Raw genomic sequence first — 21,689 nt, 5'->3', positions numbered from 1 at the left:
GGCAGGATTATTCAATGAGAAACAAGAGATACACTCAAATTGTTTGATCAGTCTCTTTGCATGTCCTAAAGATTAGGCTCACACAAGTTTTATTTTGTACGTTTACGAAGAAATTGTTCTCTTAAGAACAGAAAGTTAAATTCAGAACTGTGATAATCCTTAAACCTTATCATATTACAGTTTGTCCTTTTCACAGATGACAAGATGAACTATTGAACTGAGCGTACTGATTCTCTATACTAGTATTTCAAAGAAGAACTAAGTATTTGGAGGAATTAATCACACTATAGAGTGCATCATATAAAATTACCTCACACAAGTTTATTAAATTGAGCTGTCCCATGCATACTCTGAAATGGGATCAAAACTAATCTTTCCAAAGGACAGACAAAAGAAGTAATCACCCAATTTTTTTTTCTTTTCAATAAAAATAATTAAAACTAGTTCTTGTTTAAGTAAATTCAGCTTACTAAAAATTCAGTATTGCCTTTGATAGTACCATAATGAGGATTCCCCTTGGATAATCTGTATATTGGACCCAAAGAAGCCGTTTATTCCATAAATGTATTAATGATTCTCAAATAGTTTAAAGGGGTCTGCAGTTGTAATTTTAACAGCAACGTAGTAGAAAGGAGTAGACATAACACTGAAATTGGAGTCAACACACTGTGGAAGCCAGTTCCAACTCTGGCACTTACTTTCCAGTTAGACCATATGATTTCTCTGGGTCTTAGTTTCTCTATCTTTAAAACAGAATTTGTAAGACTTGGCCTGTTTACCATACAGAATCAAAGAGGATGCCTTAGAGTTCTTTGTAAACTATTAAATCTCTTATAAATTATAGTATTATTATTCAAAATCATTATATGTATCTACACATCATTATATATATATAGAATTTTAAATCATTTTTAAAAGAACCAAAAATTTGAGAAGCATAAATTGCTACCCAATAATTTATCAAACTAAGCACACGATTTTGTTAATCATTTTCTCATTGACTTTGCAAGGCTTCTACCATGGGCAGATTTGAATACATAGACCAAAAAATGTCCATTGTCTTTTAAAGACAGCACTACAAAGGCAATAATACATTACTCACATACAGCTGACTGGTTTGTTTTTCTTTGTTTATTATTCTACTCTTAATTAATTAAAATGCACACATTAAACACACATTAAGATCATGCTTCTTGGTCTTAACTATCTCATACATAAAAGATTTTATCTAATACCATTTTTCTATGTAAATTTTATGAAGTTTTAATGTTACTCCATCAGGGATTTCCAAAAACATCAAAGACTGGTTAAATTTTATATCATAATTAATAGAAACCAAAGTTTGCTTAGTTAAAAAGAACTAAGGTAAAATTTTTAGCCTTTATTTATAATTTTAACTTTTAGCATTTTAATAACACTTTTTACTCAACATGGGCTAATTTGTTGTTTTCATAAAAGATATTGTATGTAAGCATGGATATGGTGGACCAGGAAGGACTTGGCTATGGTCAGCATTTCCCACACTGAGTTCTTCAGAACACTAGTCTCTCTCGACAACTATCAAAATAAAAAACCACCTGTCTTTGGTGTCCCCCTTCTCATCAGTCCTGTCATACAGGTGAAGGAGCTGAGCTTTTGAGAGGTTCACTTACCCACAGTCAATGTGCACGTGCATGTGTGTGCATGTGAACAGCTAAAACTGCAGAGCACTTCCTACACACACACTGTTCAGTGCACTTGACTCATGTGTTCACTCATTATTCCCCCAGCAACCCTATAACAGAGACTATTAGTATTCCCATTTTCCAAAAAAGAAATAGAAAGAGATAGAGATTAACTTGCTCAAGGTCACCCAGCAATTCCTTGGCAGAGCCCAGATAGAGACCCAGAAACTTTGGTTCTGTAGTCCATTCATGCATCTCAGAAATACAATACTCGGGGGGGAAAGTTGCAAAAATTACAAAATATGACACCATTTTTCAAAAGTTTAAGACCAAAATTAAAAGATATATTATTGAGGATCAGATATATATGGTAAACCTATAGAGAAATCAAGAGAATTATTATATTAAAAAATTGGGCATAAGATCACAGAATGATAGGAAAAGGAAAGGAACTTGAGAAGGGGCTTTCAAGAACCTTACTGGTTTGGGAGGTGTTTTATTTCTTAAGGTGGGTAGTAGGCTCACTGATGCTCATTTTATTATAATGGCCCATAACTTATGTATATGTCGCAACTTATCTTGTATGTATCAAATATTTTACAGTAAAAATTAAAGAAAATATTAATCAATAAGCTATTCAAACTCTTTAACTTATCCTGGATTTATGGCACACGTAGGTTGGATAAACCACTCTTCTGTTTTTCCAGAGTAAAGCAAATTTGGTCAGGGACAGCAAAAGCTTGGCGCGAATATCAGCACTTCCTCCCATGATGGACAGTGGTTGTCGGCATGGCACACTTCTGCCCACATCCAGCCACTGTTTTAGAACCCTTTCCAAAAAGGACTCTGGGAATTAAGAACTAATTATGAACAAGTGGCTGGGGCTGCCATGCCAGTTTGGTTGGAGGCGGCACCTCCATCACCATTGTGCTAAAGGAACCCTGAAGTTCTTGCAACTAGGAAACTCTGGGATCTCCTAGTGCTTAATACTGGTGCCTACTTTTCAAAGACACAGTTACCTGTTAAGTTTGAAGCATCGGTGGGACTCAGTTGTAACCAATGGCGGGCATCGGAGTCTGCCACAACATCTGTAGGAGTGTTCAGTTCTGGGTCTTCCTCATAGGTCTGCCATGGGCTCATGGACAGCTCGGCCTCACCATTATAGCCCAGAGCTGTGTCACTGCTGACACTTTCACCTGGCACAATGGAAGAACCAAAGTCTGAGATAACTAATAACTGGGAATCAGAATGTTCACAATTACCAATACACAGTAACTAAACAGCTGACACAGCAGGAGTCATTCAGGAATAGGGGCTCAAAAGGTGCCTGTCTGGGGTTCCTGGTCAATGAAACAAAGCTTTCAAGTGCAGGGCATTAATAGTAGTCATGAGCTCCACTACATATCACTCAGGAGGCATTCTTTTCAAGGGGTCTTCAGCTCATTTATCCCATGTACCCAAAAGATCACATCAAGTCGTTAAGTTTTCTCCTGCCACTTATTCAACTACAAAATGAGGATGGGTGAAGGAAGAGGGTGGGAATTTATTCCACCACAAATGCAAGTTTATTCTGCTGGCCAGAAGAGCCTCAAGATGTTTTATTCCTTGACCTCAATGTCTAAACCTAAACCCAGGGTCAATCATTCAGGATCACTGGCAGATGAAGTGGCCCATGCAGAAGATTTTCTCCAACAGAAATTCTCCCCTTTAAACACTAAAAAGTTCTAATTTGTCATAATACAATGATGCTTTCAAAGACGATTCAGTCTTTTAGGGCTATTTAGTCTGACAACAAAACAGACCGAGCCAGTCTACTCCTCAAAGTCTTCTATCTACTTCATAACAATTCCACGTGTCTCCCCTTTCTGTGTGCTCACTGTTCCAGCTGCTTTTTTTTTTTTAAGATTGTCATCTGAGCTAACAACTGTTGCCAATCTTCTTCTTTTTTTTTTTTCTGCTTCTTCTCCCCAAATTCCCAGTACATAGTTGCAAATTTTAGTTGTGGGTTCTTCCAGTTGTGGCATGTGGGACGCCACCTCAGCATGGCCTGATGAGTGGTGCCATGTCCACACCCAGGATTTGAACTGGTCAAACCCTGAGCCACCGAAGTGAAGAGTACGAAGTTAACCACTTGGCCATGGGGCTAGCCCCCCAGCTGCTCTTTCTATCTGCTGGTGACAGTCGCCAGCCTTGCTGCTTCTAGTCTCCTGTCCTCTCTTCCCTTGCAAAGGACTAAAAGTTGTCCCAGTTAGCAGATAAACTGAAAGTTGTTCTAGTAACCAACCTGTAAGGTCTCTAACTTCATCTGGCACAGAACCCTAAGCCAACAGGGGCTGAAGGTGGAGCCTAAGAGGAGCTCCTCTGCACTCCATGCAGAACCATCCTAGATCTGCAGGGGTGTTTACTATGCTACTCCGACAAGGAGGTGGCCGGGCACCTACTTCAGGGAAGTAGAGTATTAGGGCTACATTTTACAGTATATATGATAACACATCACAGGATTCCAATCAAATTTTATTTTTTAAATACTTATACTACTGACTTCAATGTACTTCTGAGGCTTTTTGCTGCTAGTCTATGGGAACTTTCTAGGGAAGATCATTTTCCTTCTGGGTCGGTCTCCTCACCCAGCCATCAACTTTGGTTGTGCCTCTCACCTAGAGAAAGGCCCAGGGGTGGAAAGACAGGCCTTTAATGTACAGGTGAGTGACTGGAACTGTTCTATTCTATGTGTAGGCTAACCGTCCATCAATCCTGGGATTCCAGGAATAAAAATGTCGCATTTCACAACCATGTCTCTTCAGATACTAAGACATCATTCAAGTTAGAAAGTAAAAAGAAAACAAAATACAGGAGCTCTGAAGCTGGATGAACACAGACCACATTTCCTGGAACTTACTCTTCTGTCTTTCTCTACATTTTCCTTGCGTCTGTTGCAAATCATCTTTTAAATCCAATTCAGCAGGGCTGCTGCTTCTTCGAACTAAGATCTTCAGACAAAAACAAATATTGCATTTGCTACAGGAAAGTTTTAATTTTTAAAATATTGTTCAGTTTCTAGTTCACATTTCTAAATAAATAGAAAAACAGTAACAAAAAATCGAATGATGTTTTCCATTTGAAGGATATGTGTTCACAAATTACTATAATTGAATCATAAATTACTCAAGATCTGAAATTTATGGCTTCTGCATTCTTAAATGACATCCAATTGAATTGGTCTACTGAGAAAGGATGCCAAATTATACGGAAATACTTTATTTTAAAGTTCTATTCCTTATTCTGCTTAAGCACAGGTATATAGTGAATACAGGTCTCGAGAAGGCCTAAATTACTCACAAACGGTGAGTGTGCTGGCAGGGAAGGTATAAACTCCACCTAGACTTCTAAAGGTCACTCAGGGCCTTCCTTGTTAAATGTGCAACAGACTTTCCTGAACACTGCTCAACACTGGACCTTGTGTTAAACACAGTGAATGAAAAACCTGGAGGCAATCTGCATCCTCTACAATGTATAACTTGCTTGGAGAGACAAAACATACACAAATTACACAAAATGATTACAACGTACATAAGCAAAATATGCACGTAAACTCTCTCTATAGGTATGCAGAATAAAGCGTTACCTTAATTGGCTCACAGTTACAGGAGAGCTGTTCAAGAAGGCAAGACATGAAGTGGTAGAGAGAAGGCAGGAGGGATTCAAGGCAGGAAGCACTGAGTGGTAATCAGCAAGTTCTATGTGCAGGAAAAGAAGCTGATTATAGCAGGCCATGCAGGATAGTCAGGTAAAGAGGGAAAACGATAAGAAGAAAATGTCAACCACCTTCCAAAAGAGGCAGCTGCCAGTGGGCCTTCAGCATCAGGCTTAGGAATTTCCACCCAATATTGACAAAATGAGCAACTGTATGTTCCAGACAATAGCTTACTGTGATTAAAAAACATAACTAGAAAGATAAGTCTAGTCAGTTATCTGTGGGACAGATTAGAGTTAAGAAGAAAATTGCTATGGAACTGTCATGGTGATTCAGGGATGAGTGGACAACGCTTTTGATGGTGGAAAAGGAGAATAAGAGATAAGAAAATGCTGCAGAAGGACAGACAAGAGCTTATATGAGAGCTTATATAAGAGCTGTAAATGAGAGTGGAAGAAAATTAAATCACAAAATGATATGAATCTAGGGGACCATGAGAATGAGGGTGATGATGGAAGGAAGGTCAACAGACAAAGGAACTTAAGAAAGTTTCTGAAATTTTACTTTTCATCTTTGGGCTGAATATCCAAAGAGAATGTCCTATAAGCGGAGGACAAAAATCCAGAACTGGCGAGAACAGGATAAAGGCAGGAATGAAGGTGTAAATTTAAGGTCCTCCAGTGCAGAGTGCATAAAAACCCTGGGATTCAATGAACCAACTAAAGGGATGAACATTAAACAAGCAAACAAATGAACAGGGGGGACCAAAATGTATAATAAAAGATAGAATAATTATTAAGCTAAAACACAGAAGTAGGTGATGAATAAAATATTTAGAAGACTAACAGTATATGAAAAAATATTACTCAGCCTTAAAGAAGGATGATATATCTAACATGATAATGCTAATATACCCAGGATATTTCCTTAATAGAAAAGCAGGGTTCTGCTTCTGACTATATGAGAGACAAAATATCCTCCAGCTATACAATTAGATCTTACACAAAAATTTGAGGCTCACAGGAAGTAAAATAAACCTCCAAGTGATCCACACTCTCCTCTGTCCCCAAAAGTGAACAGAAACCAGGGCTATTGTAAGGGTAAATCTAATATTATCACTGTCAGAGGCAAAAGGACCCCAGGATTAAAGTAGCACTCCATGGTTCCCAGAAGAAACAAATGCAAATCCTGTCCTGGCGAAACTCCATCACTTCAGATATCCAGGGTACTGTAGATTGAGATCAGCCAGCTAGGAACTCACAATCAAAGATCACCAAACACCAAAGGAAATAAATCAGCATACATAAGAGTTGCAGAAACAACAAATATCACATTTAGAACCACCCCCCCCCAGAATTTCATATAATCAGATAAAGAATTGAGAATTGCAAATTGTGACTATTTTAAAAGAATAAAAGAAAGGAACTACAAAAATGGGCAAGCAACAAGAGATTATTAGAAATTACAAGATATACTTGAAGAGAATTAACCTGAACTTTCAGAAGCAAAACGTTTAATTGTTGAACTAAAAAACTCAATAGAAGTATTAAACAGTAGATCATCTATGACTAAAGAGAAAAATATTGAACTGAATGAAAGACCCATCTGACGAATTATCTATGTACCCAGAGGGACAAGGAGAATGGGAAATATGAAAGAGGGCTTAAGAGACATGGAAGACAGAATGAGAAAGTCTAAATATATTTCTAACCAGAATCACAGAAGGAAAGAGCAGAGAGAACAAAAAAGAGAAAATATTTGAAGAAATTATTACAAAAAATTTTCCAGAAACAATAGAAGAACAAGCATTCACGAATACATGTCACATAGCATATACAAAAAAGGACAAACGTATAAACCAAAGGAAAATGCACCTAAATATACTGCAGTGAAACTGAAAGACAAAGACAACAGCAAGGAACAACAAATAGGATGGAAAAACCATTTCTCAATAGCAACCATGAAAGACAAAAGATAGCAGAAAAATAGCTTCCCTTAGAAGGGAGAAGTTAAGGGGGAAAGAAGCGGGGAAACTACTGTAATTAAGATGGTATACTGTCCAGAGAGACAAAGTAACCAATGAATCAAGATAAGAAGCACAAAATAAAGCCTTACACATTGGCAAAACAGTATATATGACAGAAAGGTAGCATTTCAGATCAATGAAGGAAAAATAGATACAATGTGACCTAGGACAAGTGGTTATCCACGTGGGGAAAAAAATAAAACTGGATCCCTAACGCACTCTGTAAGCAAGAATCAATTCCAGACAGAGGAAAGACTTAAATGTGCAGAACACAACTGGAACACTTATAAGGCAATATTTTTATCCCTGTAGAATTGGCATTCTAAAATTTTCATAAAACCTAACCATAAAAAATGACTGATAATCAAGAATATCAAAATTAAGAACCTCTGTCATCAAAAGACACCGTAGAGAAAGTGAAAATATAAGGCACACCTTAGAAGAAAATAATTGCCAGAAACATAACCAAAATAGGTCTGTATTCAGACTATATAAAGAATTAACACAAATAAAAGAGAAAAGACAAACAAATCAATAGGAAAATTGCAAAGACATCAGACACACATGAAACACACATGGTCAATCAGCATGGAAAGATTTTAAACTATACTAGAGACCTGAGAAATGCAAAATAAAATGGAATCCCATTTTCATCCACTTGACTCATAAGAATTTTTAAATCTGACAATAGAAAGTGTTGGCAAGAACGTGGATGAATGGGAACTCTTTGTACGCTGCTAGCAGAAATACAAGTGGTGCAACCACCTTGGAAAACACACATTGTCCTGTAAAGAAGAACATTCTTCTACTCTATGACTCATTAATTCCACTCTTAGACAGCCACCATAAAGAAAACCTAAAACAAAACATATACAAGAATGTACATAGTAGCTGCATTTTCCATTAAAAAAAGAAAACCTGAAACAATCTAAATGTCCCTCAACAAGAGAATGGAAAAATAAATTGTGGAATATTCACAGTGGAATATCATACAGCAGAGAAAACTTAATGAACTACGGCTACAAGCCATAACATGGATGAATCTTAGAAACACATAACTGAATGAACAAAGCAATAATACCACTTTTATAAAGTTTAAAAATAAGGAAAACAAAAGGATATATTGTTAGGAAATATACACATATAGAACAAAACTCTAGAGCAAAGCAAGGATATGAGAAACTCAAAGCCAACATAATGCAGATCTCAGAGGGGACAAGGAAGGCACTTACAGGCCAAAGCAACAACACTGGAAACATTCTAGTTCTTAAGCTGGGTGATGGGTTTGTGGGAGTTTATTTGATTGCTAAAAAAATACAAATAATAAACACATATATACAGAATATACATACATATAAGCTAGTAAATGTCCTTTTAAAAAATAAAGACAGAAGAAACTTAACACTGGTTATCTTCCAGGTAGGGAGGAATAGGGAGAGGCTTTCTCTGTTTATTTTGTACCTTTCTGTGATGCTTGAGTTTTCTATTTACACTACACTTTTAAAAATTGAATAAATAGGAGTTATCTGCATGAATGAGTTATGAGCTACTTTTAAATTATTTTCTTAATACTTTACATTTGTTTTTTAAAAAAACAAAAAATGTTATTTTACACTTTTTTTAAAAAAGAACCCCATGACAGATCTTTGCAAAAACTCACTTATCTAGCAACTCTTGTGAGGTAGTAGCTACCACCCAAAGCGACGTCGAGAACAGGGAATCTGAACATACACTTGACAGGCAAGGATACCTGTTTAAAAACAGGGTGTCATATACAGACCAGGTGGTAAATTCCATTTTCATGCTAATTTTTTCTATTTTTGCAATGGGACTGTAAGTTTACACAGAAAGCAAGCATGACTTTAAAAGATCTCAAGGCCATTTAGGCTTATAACCCACCTAAACGGAAAAAGTTTTTTAAAGAATGCATCAATGCCACTAATAAATTTATTTATTGTGCCACTAATTTATATGTTTAATGACAAACTGATGCAGTTTGAAAACATTTTACTGTTACCCCTTCATGTTCTTTCTTCACATGTCCTTTATCCTCTTGAACAGGCTTAGGCTCTGAAGAACTCAAATTCTCTGCATCTTCTACTTTTTGACCTAGAGCTTTGGGGAAAAAAATCAAGAGAAGGAATATTTCAGATGGCAAAATTGGAAACAGGTTTTTATAGATAGGTAATTATTAAATTGAGCTATCCTAAGACATGTGAACACAGGAATCAGGGATCGACAAACTGGTAGCCTGTGGGTTAAGTCTACTTGATAGCCCCAGCCTCTGACCCTCAAAGAACTCCTCAGAGGGCAGACTGAATGCCACTCACTATAGCCAATGGGTCCACTCAGCACAGGCGAGGGCAACAAGACCTGTCCTGGGGGCCGTGGGGAAGGGATCTCAGAGAACAGCTGCCTGATTTTGCCAGGGGAGCTGACAGGAAGAGAGCAGGAAGGCAGCTCAGTATTGCCTGAGAATAAAGACTGATGAGAGGGAGCACAGGGAACCAGCATCAGTCATAAAAAAGGGAGTTATTACTACAAAGCCTGCAAACATAAAAAGATCGTAAGACGATTTTGTGAATAATCTGGGGCCAACAAATTTTTTAAAAATATATCAACTGAACAAATTCCTAGAAAAATACAACTTATCCAAATCAAAATAAGAAAAGGAAAATCTGAATAGTCTTAAAATGATTTTTAAATTTGAATGATATTTTAAAATCGTCCTACAAGAAAACTCCAGGCAACTGGTGGATTCTATCAAAGATTTCAGGGGGGAAAAATCACAACAACCTTACAAAACGTTTTGTGGAAGAGAAAATATTTCAGATAATACATTTCTCAAACTATTTTTTACTGTGTTTTCTTCTTTCAAGAGGATTTCTAAGAGGGACTCCTTCCCTTTTCATTTGATGAGGTAGCATGATCTCGACATTAAAAACTATGAGATAACCTGTTGATAAACAAGGTTGGTTTATTTCTTACTTAACTCATGAAACTAAAACTAAGTAACTTCATTGACACCAGACACAGTTTAAACATGTGCTTTCATCGTAAAATACATTATTCACTGTTTACAAGTCTCACCATCTGCCTCTTTGATTTCCATGCCCGGTTGTTGCTGAAAGTTGTTGGAGAAACCACGCAGATTAATGCTGTTACAACTTGGAATTTTCAACCTCAGCAGAGTCTACAAGCCGCGAATAAATTTTTTCAGTCTGGTCAGCTTTCTGTTCTCACTGATAACTTTTATGCCTACTCACAACCCTTCTCCACATCCTCCTTATCCCGCCGCCCTGCCTTCTGCCTAACTTGCTGCTCTCCCTGACCTTGTGGTGTAACATTCTCTGCCTCCCACCTACTCTAGCCACTGTGAACTTCTTTCTAGTCCTCAAACATGCCACATTTGAAAAACGTGCACATGTGTATAGATAATTTAGATAGTTATAGTAAAATAGTGAAAATATCTCATTGTCAGAAATCTATGCTTGCAATCAACTTCTAAAATAAATTTCCTTGAAATAGAGTTGGAAGAAATGTAGAAAGCAATATGGCACGCAGCTTCTTCCCAGTCAGAATCTACAGTACTGTGTTGGTGACTGGAGCCCCTCCGTACCCTGAGAAGAGTCTGAGCAAAGGGGCTCAGCGACATCAGGCGAGCTGCTGCTCCGGAAAAGCTGCTGCTGCTCGGCCGCCAGGCGGCCAGACTCAACTGCGGGTGCGTTTTCCAACTGCTGACACTCTTCCACTTCTGTGGGTGTGGACACAAAACAAGCATGGATGAATCTCAAGATTTTTAAAAATAATTTCACCACTTAAAACCACTGATTCTAAAAATGTAGTTTTAGATACTTTTTTCCACAAAAATTATGCAGGTAGATATTCTGCATTTACATCATAAAGTTTTCCACACTTTTTAACAGTAATATTCCACTCCAAGAATACATTTTCCTTTTAAGTTCTAGAAAGCATTTATTTTTCAATCAAAGTGAAGAAAAAAAGAAGAGAAAAGCCCCAGAAATGTTCGAGAACTGTACAAGTCATTTGGAATTTTGAGGACAGGCAGGCCAAGGAAAGAGAGATCAGGAGATACATGAATAGGCAATTGACATTTGAGGAGAGAAAAAGTAGCACACACATGCTTAAGGAAAAAGAAATGGGAATTTCAACTCTATTATCCCTTTTAACAGATAAACACACAGCTGTCCAAAATACAATATTATAATTATTTAATGGTTTATATCACCAAATGCAATGTTGAATTAGTCACTAAAGTACAAAAATGATTCACTGGTATTTTTAGAGAATCAATACATATGTGTCATAAAATAGAAAACCATAGCTGAGTACTGACCACTGGATAATCTCAGCCAGCATTATTACCAACCATATTCTCCTAGAGAATGAGTCCCCTTCTAGCTCATTTCTAAACTTCCCGGTTCATTTTAATCTCCAAAGACAACCCAAGGCACTGGAAGAATCACCCCACCCTCTCTCTCTAGAATCACAGCTTTGGGGTTGCATCATCTTTTGCCTAGGTCATTATAATAGCCTCCTAACTGGTCACTGTCCCCCTTTTCTTGCCACCCCCTATGCTCTGTGGTCCCAGAGAGGTCCTTCTAAAATAAAGATCTTATTGTGCCACTGCTCTCCTGCTGGGGCTCTCCTTCACTGTACAGTCGCCTGTGCGCCTCACAGTGCACACAGCGCTCTCCTTGACCTCGCCCCACAGATCTGACCCCCAACAAGGAGCTCTCACTCACGTCAGTCTCCAGCAATCCTAGCCTACTTGGCATCTGCTGCTCTCTCCCTCCTGCTGCTCACTCCTCTATCCCAACCTCAGATCTGTTCCCTCTCCCCTCTCTCCCATGCTGCCTGGGCACCCCTCCTACAGGACTTGCCATGTGTGAACCCCACCACTGCATCCCTCACCAGACTCCACACTCACTCATGTAGTCATGAAACTTTACATCCATATAACTATAACATCATATTTTCCAAAAATTTTAATTAGCTAAAGTTTCACTCCTTCTAAAAAGAGAGTGATCAAAATTCAGCCTATATTATCTTACCTCGCAGTGTCACCCAATTCCTGCAATGAGACTCGCTGTCAATGTGCCACACTCTGTATAACCCTTTAATCCAAGCTACATGTGAAAGTGCTAGCTCACCCTAACCAAGAAGTTGTATGTAGGAAGATTCTAAGTATAATACACAGGATTTCAACAAAGGGTTGCTGCTTTATTTTTACTATCCAAATTAAAATCCCATTTTCAAGTACACTGATACAAGTTACAAGACCTCAGAACTATGAAATCTGTGTGTTCCTTCCCTTATAATTCAGAATACGGGGCCATAATCTAAATTTAGATACTGACGGGAAGCTGAACTTAGGATAAAAGCAAAGGCAGGCCCAGGTAGCAAAAGCAGACAGACCCACTAAAGCTCCCTCCTTCCCAGGTAGTCTTTGTTCTTCTCGTCTCATGAATAGCCAAGAACCATTCATTTCCTCACAGAGAAATACAAGACATATGTACATATTTGTGATCTATCCACTCATTCCAGAGCTTAGACTAGGCCCTTTTCACAGGTCTGCTTCTAGGCTCTTCAGCATGAGGCAACAAAAGCCAGATAATATCATGGGGCCAGCCCCATTTGGCTGTCTTCTTTCATTGGTTATTCTAATTATGCAAAACACTGAAACCGTCCTGGAAGACTTTATATTTGTTAATGAACCTACTTGTTAACCCAAGATCAGTAGAGGGAGCCCAAGAGCTTCCTAATTCCCTGAAAATAATTGGCAAGTGTCAGTTTTTATGGACAGTGGGAAGAGTGGGCTTTATTCACTTCAACTTCATGCCAAAAACCGTTAGATATTGGTTTCTGGGCTATGAGCAGAAACAAATAAGAGCTGAGCCAACACTGGCAGCATCTTTTTAAAGATAAAGAACATTGCCATCTGGCGGGATGCAATACAGCCACAGCATCATGGCTTCTAAATTCGAGTGTCCCCACTGGCCCTCAACACAACAGACGGACGAAGAGCCTGCCACCACCAGCTGGTCTGCCTTCCCAACAGGCTGGCCTAACGTAGCTCTAAGCCTTTGTTTTTGTAAAACTGTTGGTAGGGACTTACATGGAGAAAGTCCAAGCTTGTAGAACTCACTGGAAGTGGTGAGAGCGGGAGGATCCATGATGAGGGGGAGAAAGGAAGGGGAGAGTCAGTGTGTCAAGTGTGCTGCTAGGGCTGTTGTGCTACCAATGCCCTGAGCCTCTTCTGCAGTTGACTGTTACGTGACACAGTGTGAAAAAAGAATTTTAAATTCTCCTTACCCCACAATTTAAACACAATTTCCTGATTGGTAAGTGTACATTTCTTGGCCTTCTCTCACACTTTGTACTAAGTATATACTCAATATATGATTTGTGTAAATGAACAAATACCAAAAACATTTTCTTTTCGGTCTCCCTATTTTTTTAAACAGTTCTTGAGCTCCCTCTGCTGGCTTTTTATTTCTTAAGAAAGCAATTAATGTTAAAGCTGCTCCCAGCCTACAGTGTCAGCTGTAGCCATTACTCTTTCATAACAAATTAAAACCATTTTAACAATATTATGCAAATATTAAGATACAGGATTATCTGATATTCAAAACAGAAAAACAACAATCTAAGTTATATAAAAATTACATTATAAATTCTGGAAGGTCTAAGGCACTCTCTGTTTTGAATATCATACAATTTCTGTTTGAATCACTTCAGAGGGCTAAATTCTATCTCAGATTCATCAAATCATTCACTTTCTCTCAAGCATAGCAAACCCAATAATTCAAATTTTAAAAGCACTACCTTTCTAGCTTCTCGATAGTATAAATTACACAACACCATTACTAAATCATTGCTTTCTAAAGCGCCATTCAAAACACCAGAAAAATGATCAAATAAGGATTACTCAATTTCATTTTTTCCCCACTGAGAGAAGAATCCATATGATTAAATTAAATTAAGTGTGTAAACTCTTCAGAAAATTCTGTTTATTCCATATGTCTCACTATTTTTCAAAGCAATTTCACTCTTTAATCTAAGGCTTCCTTAATCCAAATGGAGCAAGACTCACTCTTCAATTACCAAAGTTCTGGGTTCATTTACGCCTCACACAAGGTTGCATAAGCGAAATTAATAGTGTAATTTCCTAACTTTTAAAGCATTGTGCATGGCACCAACTTGACCCTATACAAAATGCCATAGATGAAAATCAACTCAACATCTTAAGGTTTCCCACAGGTCCAAAGGTGAATCAGCCCAGACCCTGACAAGAGCCAGGTCCTGACAATCAGCAACTGCCTGGAAGGTGGAGAATGAAAGCTGAGTGAGGCTTTCCGTTAGGTCCCATTAAGTCTCTTGCAGGAAGAGAGAAGATCACTGGTCCTCTAATTACTACTTTTACAATATTCCTGAAAGAAAAATAAAATCTACCATCTGCACAGCCTGTAAACACTACAGACTGATAAATGTCCCAAGGTAAAAGCAGTTAAAACTGCAAAACAGCTGTAAAGAACTGTTCTCACAAAGGAGAAAAAGAGAAATCACTGAAAGTGCCAGTTCTGCCTCCCATGTGCGTGTTTATGTAGCTCTTCCCATTAATGGAATAGAGGTGGTGTGACTTTCCCAAAATTCTGCTGCCACCAAATGAAGAGTCCCAAAGGGATCAGAATAACATACGTAGCAGGTGAAGGTAAGTAATTCTCTATTGTTTATATTATTAAAACAATTTTGGTTAGTTGATTAGTCATATAGATTACAAACAAAAACAAGAAATGTTAACAAATGAAAAGAAAAGTACAATCATTTTTATAGTAAAGAACTTGTGGCCAGAAAGTCAACATTAAAAGTGTCTGCTTATTATGTACAGGTGGATATACACCCATCTATACCCATACTTAGCAACAGGTTAGCCAGGTATGCCAACACTCTAGGATTTAAATTGGAGCACAAATTTAATACTCTAGTGCCTCAACCAGTGAAGAATTTATCATCTAAAACTGAGGACCGATATGCTTTGCTCTTGGCCAAATCTCTTGATAGGACAGTCACAAATGACAATGGCATCCTTTTAATAGTAAAGAACAAATGGCATCAGACTAAGGAGGAGCTCGCTACTGTAGCTGTCAGAGGAAACAGATAGAACAGCAGATTGTTCTCAAAGTCATATACCACCAAGTCCCTTTATCCTTTGCACTATAAACCCAGGAATAGGGATGGCAAAGACAGGAAAACACAGACCCAGCATGGCCTGCTACATTTCACTCTACATCAGGGTCTCTCAACCTCAGCACTATTGATATGTTGGGTTAGACAATTCTTTGTGGTGGGGGCTGTCCTGTGCATTGTAGGATATTTAGCAGCATCCCTGGCTTCCAGCCACTGGTGTCAGTGGCCCTGCTCCAGTTGTGAAAAGCAAAAATGTCTCTAGACATTGCCAAATGTTCCTTTGGGGGCAAACTCATTCCCAGTTGAGAACCACTGCTTTAAATCATATTCAACTTCTTTGGAACTGTGTACATATATATGGGAATCAAGACTCTGAGTAAACTAAAATATAATATTGAATGAGAAAAAAGTTTCCAAAATGAGACTACTAACAGGAAGAGATTTCTTGTGAGAACACATTCTGGATAAACTAGTAAAACACTTAAATGAAACAATATGGGGGAAAAAATGGACTGTGAAAAAAGAAAACTTTTCACCATGAAAAAAAAATTCCTTTTGGGTATATATCAGCCAAATAGAAAGTAAAACTATTTTAAATAATTTATTAACCATCTCTAGACAGTAGTTTTTTTTTTTTTTTTGCAAACCAAATTATCAAGTAGTTGAGGGTCACCAGTAATTTAACTGACTGGTGATCATCTTCCCATGTACCATTCCTATTGTTTTCCACCTTTGGTATTGAGTAGAGAAAATGAGTTTTCTAAGAAACACAGTCCTCAGTCTCAATAAAACTAACTTCTTCCCCCATATTCTGTAAGTTCAATAATATGATATTTTACATACTTATCTGGAAAATTAAGCTTTAATTTGGCTTTGCTAAACCACAATATGATGATGGTGCTACAGAAAGCCACAATAAACAAATACTAATCTATAATGTCATCTTTCTGAAAATAAAAAAGACATGAAAATATTTCCCTCTTTAGTAAGAAGATTCAGCTCATCTTGGAATCACTGAAAAATAAGTAGACATAGACCTAATTATTCACTGTAGAGCAAAATAAATTCTTTTATTGAGGTCTCTATGCCAAAAATCACTTTTGGTGCTATCATATCTTAATAAACCAGGAAATGTACTGTGTAAACCACATGTAGCTAAACTCAATTTTAAGTGGCTGAAGCCCAGAAACAATGTTTCTTTGTTTTGAAAATTAGCACTTTTTTGCATTTTTAACTCAAATCTCAATAATCAGTATGAATCTACATAAACTGATCATTACTTTTACACCATTATGATTTATTAACTCCAAGGCAGTCTTGCCTGCATAATTTTTCCAGTTTATTCATTTGAGGGGCACAGCAAGCATTCTAACATTGACATGCTCAAAACTTGTGTAAAACTTCATGAAAATTCCCTTCCATTCTAGACACTGCATAGAAGGCACACTGAGGCAGGCATCACTGTTTTCCCCTATTAAAAACAAAGGGCCATGACGACTGGATAAAGAAGATATGGTATATATACACAATCGAATACTATTCAGCCATAAAAAAGGACCAAATTGTTCCATTCGCATCCACATGGATGGACCCTGAGGGTATTATGTTAAGCGAAATAAGCCAGACAGAGAAAGACGAACTCTATATGACTCCACTTATAGGTGGAAGTTAACATATAGACATGGAGAACCAATCGGTGGTTACCAGGGAAAAGGGAGGTTGGGGGAAGGGCACAAAGGGTGAAGTGGTGTACCCACAACATGACTAACAATAATGTACAACTGAAATCTCACAAGGTTGTAATCTATCATAATCTTAATAAAATAAATAAATAAATAAATAAACGAAGGGCCAAAAACTCCTCTAGCTCTCTTAACTGGGAATGCAAAGACCAGCGGTGTTACAGAAATTTTTCTTGACACTTCAGTTGCTGTTAAACATCTAACTACATAAAAAACAATTACTAATATTCACTGAAAATAAATGCAAAGTGCAACGGCCAGGCACGCATGCGTGATGTGGGCACATTAACAAAGGAAGCAAGGCCCAGAGGCAAGCAAGAGAAGCCCAGGGACATTGAGGGACAAATGAGACAGCATTACAGTACCTGACAGCCTGTGAGAACAAGAGGAGTAAGAGAGACCAGGGAAGAGAGCGCTCACGGTGTGAAGGAGGAGCGGGACGCTTTTAGTGGCAGGCAAAGCCTCAGAAAGGTGAACACAGTTGCTGATAGACTGGCTTCGCTTAGCTTCCAGGAAAGATAAAGTAATAATTACGTCAGAAGAACATCAGGATCTTTCACTTCTTGTTTTATTATAATTATTTTTCTGGGTTCTCCTTACATATTTAAAGAAGGTCACTTTAAACTTTAAGGGCCGTCAGTACAGAGCACTGTATTTAATCATTGTCTCTAAATACAGCCAACTTTCAGTCATTCTGATGACATGGGAGAATGGATAATTCACTGATAATCTTATTTTAGAATGCTTTATTGGTTTAGTCTTTTCTTTTTTTCTACTGTGTATCAGATTCACATTTGAGTTGCTAGTTTGTTTGGACAGAACTTATAATTAAGGACACAAACAAAATGACCACAGTGAGAGAGGGAAATCTAGCCTAAGATTAAAATTGTTCTGTAAATCATAAATGATTCAAAAATTGGTTTGCTGAGAGCTGACTGTATTCAAAAGCAAATCATTTAGTAAACTAAATATCCTAAAAGCTTGAGAACACATAAAAGTCAAGTTGAACATTAAATGATTTTGTATCTAGAAAAAAAGTAAAAATCTTCATGAAACCCATCCTTCTATATCACATTTCATGCTTAATAAAGCCATAATTTCTTAGCATGAACTTTATGATGTTCTTAAGTTTATTATATACCATTAGTCAAATGATCATTTGGGAAAACGGAGGGACACAGGAAGAGAATATGCCTCATATATATGAAACCACCGTCAGTAAAATCAGTTTTATCTTTAAAACAAAAATATACTGTTTTATTACTACCTGCTGTTTTATTATTTTTATCTGGTTTTATTGAACATTAATGAAATAGAACTACAAATGGTAGTGACACATTTACAAAAAGTGAAATAAAGTTTTTACTTTCCTGTCTTTTCCCCCAAACTTTAGCTATCAGAATTTCCAGCTCTAAAGGACTATCTGCAAGGTGTTACAATATAATTCACAGATCTAATAATATTTAAGTGAAAACAACTTCCCTGTAAATGTCAAACTGACTTATTTCAAACTTCCTAGAAGATTTGTTCATCTCTCAATGTCAGAGATATTTCACTTGAGTGCTGTTTTAAAAAATTTTCTTCTTACAAATCAAACAACTGTGCATTTTTCCAAAATTGATCACCAGGTATTTTAGGAATAATAAAATATAATTATTTTGTGTGGAAATTGATTTGCTTTAACCACTCATTTTAGACATCTAAAATTGGAGCATCATTCACATTCAGGAACAAACTTTTACTTTATAATTCTGTAAGACTCTCCTTGCCAGTCCGTTTAAATTGCAAACTACTGCATCCTCTGTTAAATGAACAGTCATTTCCCAACTCTGCGATTCCTTAGTTTACATTTCCCTCTTGCCACCATCACCGACATTTTCTCAACCTAAATGCAGACCGTGGGGCATATCATAGTATAATAATCTTAAATTATTCTCTTCCTGGGTTAGGAAAAAAAGTCACTTTCAAATGGGTCTTCCGTCATAAATATTTTAATGTTAAAAGTAGCAAAAACTAACTTCTTCATGAGCTGCTCTTCTCTCATTAAAAGGTGGCCTCTACACAAATCAAAATCTACCATGAAAACGTTCTGGGCCTTTTTAAAAGATGAAAAGGTGAATTATTATACAACGTAAAAATAACAGAACTGAGTAAAATCACCAATATTTAGTCTATATAGATTAATTTATAAAACAGCATGATATAATAAAATCTTCAAAGACCACTGTTTTCACAGGCAACAAAAAAAGATTAATAATATTTTATAATTTTAAAGAATCTAAAATAAAATAAAAAATACACACATACGTAACCATACACACGTATGTGTAAAATCCATGAAGGGAATACATCTGTCCCACTCAACAGTTCTCATCTTCACTATCTTTTAAAGGCTGTGGTCCCAAGTGTTTTAATTTAATTAATCCTACAAAGGCTAGGTTTATGGTTTTTAAGTGACATACCCTACAAATGCCTTTACATGATTTTGTAAAAGTTCTTATTTTTGCAATACCATAGCTTTTCAGACAACTTAGAACACTGATAAACAGAACCTCACTGACACAAATGTCCCGAGGATTTTCTAAAACATATCAGTGCCTCTACCATACCGTTGGTCTAAAATACTTGTTGAAAAACTAAGATGTGGTCTCTTCTATGGCTGTGTTTTGGCCAAGTAGTGGCATATGGAACATGCAATATACAATAATTTGCTGCTCATTAAAATGTGAGAATAAAGTTTTAAGGAGTGTTTTGAACCATCACTTTTATTATCATTGTAATTCAAGGGTTATGAGGGGCAGGAGAAGTCTGGGCAGCTCAGGCATGATGCCATCTTTGTCACAAACTTCTGTTCTGATCCCTTTCAAGTATCCAGTGATGGAAAAAAGGAGTTCTTAGGAGTTGGGATGAGAAAGGAAATCAGTGAATAAGCCTCCCCTAAAACTGTCTGTTATTGGGAATTGGATCTCTCCTCAAGGGAGAGGACAAAGGAAAGCAGAAGCAGAATAGGAGGCGTGTGTAAATAAGGTGATAATTACCAATAAAAGCTACAGCTACAGGCAAAAAAGCCTGAGACAGTTTGGACTACGGTACAATACACTTTCATAAAAACTCCAAGAAGATTCTAAGACATCTGTATTAAGCCTTTACTAAGCACTGCAGAATATGTTGAGTGTAAATAACTCTTTGATTTAGGACCAGAGGATATGGTGACTCTCTGCAGTCAACAAGCTGAGTATCAATGACAATTGCATGGTACTACTGATGTGAATAACGACAGGAAACTGAGACACATTTGTTTTAAACTTAAGTTACAGCCTCAAAGTCACGGTGCGGGGGTGGGGAAGGGGCTTTATTTGTTCTTATTAAATACTGGATATAGGCCTACTTTTGACAGATTTCTTTTCGTCTTAAGGGTAAAGTACAGCAAAGCAGTTTGATTAACTGGGGGTTCTTGGTCGAGTCCCTGTTAATTCTAACAGACTGTAAGGTCATCTACAGGCATGTAAAGCTCAATTTTCCAAAGAAGCAAAAAAGTTAAATGTCTCTGTCCAGTCCTGAAAACTAAGTACATTATTCTCCTTTTCTTTGCTGGAACAAGTTGCTTCTCTCTCTTAAGATTAATATTGTTTAACAACAATAATAACACAACTACTTGTGTGATTACTATGAATCTATTTTCTTCAAGGTTCAAGCAAAAAATCTATTTTGTCTCTTTTGCACAAATATTTCACTCAATATTAACATCTCAAGTTCTTTTTCACAATGAAGAATTTAGAAATAAGCATCAAAAAAACAATTTGAAAAGTAACCAGGATAGAAAGTTAAAAAGATATAAAGATATCTCATTTAATAAAAAGTCTAGTATTTAAGTTCTGAGTGGAATTTTAAAACTTTTAAAATATTTTATTACTACAAATCCATTTAGATAGCAACTAGACCTTTGAGAAATATTTAAATAAATGTTTACCAGTTGCTTTTTGGCGAACAATATTTCTTGCTTTCTCGACTCCTGGCGCCCCTGATGTGGTGGCACTCCTAAACCGCATTGGCTCCGTCACATCTGGGTGGCTCCGCCAGCTGAGAGAAAAGGATCTCCCCACAGTGGTTCCTTTCTGAGAATCCAGAACACAGCCTGATAAAAAATAAGGCAAGAAAAATAATCTAAAGGCTGAATTATTATTCATTTCATAGCCTATGTTGCTCAGCAAATTTCACACATACAATTATATATAACCAGCAGGTTCTCTTGTTGCAAATTAGGTACCGCTTCCTTATACTGCAATTTAGGAAGTTATTCATATATTGCTAATCTAAAAATTCCTGTTGCCAAAGTATTTTTCAAGCATCTT

At 37.1% G+C, this 21,689-nt stretch overlaps 1 protein-coding gene across 10 annotated transcripts in view; it reads right to left on the bottom strand.

Annotated features, from left to right (window-relative positions):
• RALGAPA2 (Ral GTPase activating protein catalytic subunit alpha 2) overlaps positions 1-21,689 on the bottom strand; it is a 319,858-nt gene that overhangs the window by 182,801 nt on the left and 115,368 nt on the right. For 8 of the 10 annotated variants that reach the window (XM_070485498.1, XM_070485497.1, XM_070485495.1 and 5 more), the window contains 6 exons: positions 21,308-21,472; positions 17,703-17,843; positions 11,004-11,138; positions 9,402-9,499; positions 4,564-4,654; positions 2,684-2,860 (listed from right to left, as the gene is read on the bottom strand). In XM_070485498.1, coding sequence (XP_070341599.1) covers positions 2,684-2,860; positions 4,564-4,654; positions 9,402-9,499; positions 11,004-11,138; positions 17,703-17,843; positions 21,308-21,472 — 807 coding nt within the window. The remainder of the gene's footprint in view (positions 1-2,683; positions 2,861-4,563; positions 4,655-9,401; positions 9,500-11,003; positions 11,139-17,702; positions 17,844-21,307; positions 21,473-21,689) is intronic. The other 2 variants (XM_014855748.3, XM_014855738.3) reach the window with 1 other exon arrangement.

The sequence above is a fragment of the Equus asinus genome, chromosome 15 (genome assembly GCF_041296235.1).
Source record: "Equus asinus isolate D_3611 breed Donkey chromosome 15, EquAss-T2T_v2, whole genome shotgun sequence".
NCBI lineage: Eukaryota > Metazoa > Chordata > Mammalia > Perissodactyla > Equidae > Equus > Equus asinus.
The sequence above is the reverse complement of the archived record's forward strand: the minus strand, read 5'-3'. Positions and strand labels throughout refer to the sequence as shown.